Consider the following 4305-nt stretch of genomic DNA (forward strand, 5'->3'; position numbering starts at 1 on the left):
ACGTTTAGTGCTGCCAGGCTCTGGAATGGACTCCCAAGGGAGGTGGTGCTCTCCTCTACCTTGGGGGTCTTCAAGAAGAGGCTGGATAGATACTGGCTGGGGGGATTTTATCCCAGCACTCGTTCCTGCCCAGGGCAGGGGGTCGGACTTGATGATCTGTTCAGGTCCCTTCCGACCCTACAAAATATGAAACTATGACCCTGGCCCTGCCCTCCAGTGTCTGCAACTCCACCCAAATTTGTCATCTGCAAATCTACTAAGCGTACACTCAATCCCATCATCCAAATTGGTGCTCATGGCTGGCCTGCAGAACTATGTCATTTGGCCCATGCGGCCCCCCTGAGGTCCAGAACATTGGCAGCAGGGAAGCAGCAATTAACACTGCCACCACTTCCTCACCTCCAAATGTCTGGACCTGGGGAAAGAGCCCTGCAGGTTGGATAATGTGGCCCTGTTATGCTGCCGCAGGGTCACTCCACAGCCAGATCTGGGCACACAGGCTGTCCCCACGTGGGATCCTGCCTGTGGACTGACCCAGTGCTACTTGTCCAGCCCACAGGGCCAGACAGTTGGGCACCACCCGTTCAAATGATTAACAAAGCTATTAAATAATAACAGCAGATCTATTTGACAGTGCTGCCAGTAATCAAGTATATCTGCATTTAAAGGCAGAGCACTCAACTCAGCTAATGTTCAATTGGAAAGTTTTGCTGGAGTACTAATGTTCTAGCATAACTTACCAACACCAGACAGAAGGTTACTATGGTTTTCTTGCACCATCAATACAAGGAAACACATTTTAAGGGAACATCTTTTATTTCAACCCCGTCTCATCATTAGTAATAACACCAAAAAAATCCAACATGCCGAACAGATTGTGGATTAACTTTTTAAAAACACTTTCGCACATTTATTTCAGTGAAGAAGCCCTCTTCAGATTCTCTCTCTCGAATCACTGATTAGGGCATTCCCTACCAATTTGTAACTCATTGAAGCTAGGTTAAGTTACAAGTGTAAAATTACTCTGTTTCCTATGCCAAAATATGATATATAAAATGCTTTTGTCAGAACTTCCAGTTCAGGGAATGATTTTTATTTAGGCATTTTAAACTTCAATATTCTAGTTGAACAAGCATAGCAAGGCGACAAATAAAATTTCAGATACTGATACAAACGTCATATACAAAAAGAGATCCATTTTGCAGAATTTGCTTATGTGGTCTCTAAATTCAACTGATAAAAATAGAAGTTTAATTTATCACTCTGGAAATACCAGACAGGCATAACCAGGATTCAGTCCTTTCACATCTTTTGCTGTGGTTAAAATTAATCCCTTCATCCTTTTGGCCTCACCCATTAGCACGGACAGCTTGCTAACTATACATGTATCTACACAGCCGCACATTAAAAGAGTCCTTTAACGACCTAGAACTATTTAAACTCCATATTTCTAGATATGGAAACAAAATAGTTCTGTGGTTTAACTAAATTCATAGTTTCATAGTCTCTGTATTTCACATCACTTCCTGAAACGTTTGAAAAGTGGGTGGATATGCTTATTGGAGGCAGCCTTGCTCCGTGAGGTGTGGTATTCCATATAAACCGTGTCGTCTGCTCCAGACATGGAACTCATTGTGCCTGCACGCCGGGACACCTACAAGAAAGGGGGGGGGAAAAAAAATCACAGTTCCTGAGTAACTATGTGCATCACCCCCACAACCTACTGCCACCAGATGTCGGAGTAGCTAGATGCGATGTAGTGTGGGGACTGCACCGATTTTAATCTCAAGGCTCTGGACACACACAAGTATCTTGATCACTGGTATAACTCAAGCTAATCCCGTCTTCACTTCTGTACCAGGGCACCCCTCAACCACAGAAACTCTTTACACATGCATCATATATACACCTCTACTTGCGTAAGTATAACTAAAACGATGGATCTGAAGACCTCAACGGATTCAGAATTCATAGGGCATTCCAGCACATCATCATTCAATCAATCTTTAATTATGAACGTGGCGTCCTTTTAACTCGGGACTTAGCAATGCTTTTCAATTTGCTATTTGGGGCAAATTATTTTATATTTAATGTTAAAAAAAAATCCTGAAACTTCTCCTCAAGAACATATGGAGGTGGTTCTCTTGATCATCTTAGATAATTGGCCCTCTGAAGTCCAACGTTTTCAATGTGATGATTTCCAAGAGCAACAATGCACTTGGGTAGAATCTGTACTTTATAAAACAATTTGCTTTGGTGGGAATTTAACACCCAGTAAAATCCATATCTGCCATCTGTCTTCCAGCATGCAGAAATAACAAAGTTTGAATTTCCTCATGTGTCTCATTTCTCTACACTGCTTTACAGCTACCAGAGTTAGGACTTTGCTGTCCGTGAAGATTAGATGGAAGTAAAGGAGTGTTTCCAACAATCTGCCTATGCAACTGGCAGGGAACTGTGACACTGCTGCGATGCAGAATTAAGATGAGAGGGGCAGCCTGACACGATGGTGTTTGTTGTCACCGGTGTAGGGACACGACAACCCTTCAGCTTACCTGAGATGACTTGGAGCTGTACTCCCCAGCTACCACCTCTTCCTCAGCATCCAGGTCAGATGCTTGCAGGACCTTCTGGAGAAGCTGCTGCTGCTCTTCTTTGGATGAAAATGAAAGGTCTTCTTCTTCCATGCCCGCAAGCTTTGTGATCACCTGAGGGACAGAATGAAGCAGAGGATGTAATTTCTCCCTTTCTGGTTTAATTAAAAAAAAAAAAGGTACACTCCAAGCCAAAGAATATCAGTCATGCTTCTGTGTGAGCACTGATAGCATACCAGCAGTCCTAACAGCATTGATTTACTGCTAGTAAAAATACAGGTCATACAAAATGAATGATATAGTCCATCTGATCTGCCACATTCATGCTAAAGTCAAGTCTTATCAAGGCAAGAGGCAGAAACATACGCCAATAGTTAAGGACTGAGAGAATGCCTCATTTGGCCCAATGCTTTATGTGCCAGTATGACCAGATAAGCGTCATTTACCCCAGCTACACATTCAGACCAGCGGAATTTCAGATCATGCTTTCATCCCTTGATGTTATCTGTTTATCCCCATTCTGTTAGTTTTCATCATTATTTCCTATTTTCCTGGGACGTGACCCAACCTGTCATCGTAGTGAGAATTTCAACATACTCCCTCCCACCTTGATTAGGAATAGTAAAGGCAAACCACTTAATTAAGTTCTAAGGATCTTGATTCACTTTATACACAGGATGATGCTTGTCAGACCCAAATGGTCTCTCCCATTTTTATGTCTCTATACATTTACCGTCCAGCACATGAATCAAATCGAGCATTTTTCCAGGCATTTTAGTATTTAGTTAGAACAGATGCAGATGCTAAATTGCCACTCTCACCCCAAATCCTCCTCTTCAGAAGAGCTGAATCAGAAGCAAAGTGATACAAAACCAAACCACAGCACAGGTTAACAGATTAAAAACTGGTCAATACATTTCAAAGTGTAAATGAAGAACCATTATCCAGCAAGCGTGTTTCTGCTGGCGTCTCTTTTTAACATTTTAATCACTAACTTGAACAAAAGTCATTACTGATAACATTTGCAGATAACCAGGTAAGTGGTAAAGAAGAAGACAGGTCACTGCCACAGCAGATCCGGATCAGCTGGCAAACTGGCTGCAAGCAAACAAGGTGTTTTTTTAGTGCTTAGAAGTCAATGTAGCTAATCAGTTGAATGGGAGCTCTCAAAGTGTTGCTGTGCCCAAGAGGTTTAATGCAATTTTGGGATGTATAAAGAGTGGGATTTGAAATAGTAACCTCCATTTGGCACCGGCGTGGAGTATCACATCCAGTTCAGATGTCTGTGCTTCAGGAAAGATATTGAGTGACTGACGGTTGAACTGTCCCCTGGAGTCTCTCACAGTACAGGCATGTTTTCCAATCCTTTAATTATTCTCATGGCTCTTCTCCAAACCATCAAGTGATCAACCTGTTTGCCTTATGAATACCACCGTATCAGTGTGAGCACCTCTCTCTGCAATGCGATGCACCAGGAGGGTGTGCTGCGAGAACCTGGAGTTCACTGAGCCTTCTCGAGAGCACGGAGGCAGAAAGGGATCTTGGAGTCACTAATGACTCCAAGATGAACATGGGCCGACAATGCGAGGTCACGGTTGGCAGGGCTAACCGCACCTTGTCGTGCATCCACAGGTGCATCTTGAGCAGGTCCAAGGAGGTGATCCTCCCCCTCTATGCGGCACTGGTCAGGCCGCAGCTGGAGTACTGCGTC

The 4305-nt window shown here is 43.4% G+C and overlaps 1 protein-coding gene across 1 annotated transcript in view; it reads right to left on the reverse strand.

Annotated features, from left to right (window-relative positions):
- Nucleotides 1–793: 793 nt before the first annotated feature.
- ERCC3 (ERCC excision repair 3, TFIIH core complex helicase subunit) overlaps nucleotides 794–4305 on the reverse strand; it is a 40993-nt gene continuing 37481 nt past the window's right edge. The window contains exons 14-15 of the mRNA XM_019522638.1: nucleotides 2556–2708; nucleotides 794–1654 (exon numbers count right to left, since the gene is read on the reverse strand). Coding sequence (XP_019378183.1) covers nucleotides 1520–1654; nucleotides 2556–2708 — 288 coding nt within the window. The 3' untranslated portion in view covers nucleotides 794–1519. The remainder of the gene's footprint in view (nucleotides 1655–2555; nucleotides 2709–4305) is intronic.

The sequence above is a fragment of the Gavialis gangeticus genome, unplaced genomic scaffold, assembly GCF_001723915.1.
Source record: "Gavialis gangeticus isolate Ggan-Ray unplaced genomic scaffold, GavGan_comp1, whole genome shotgun sequence".
NCBI lineage: Eukaryota > Metazoa > Chordata > Crocodylia > Gavialidae > Gavialis > Gavialis gangeticus.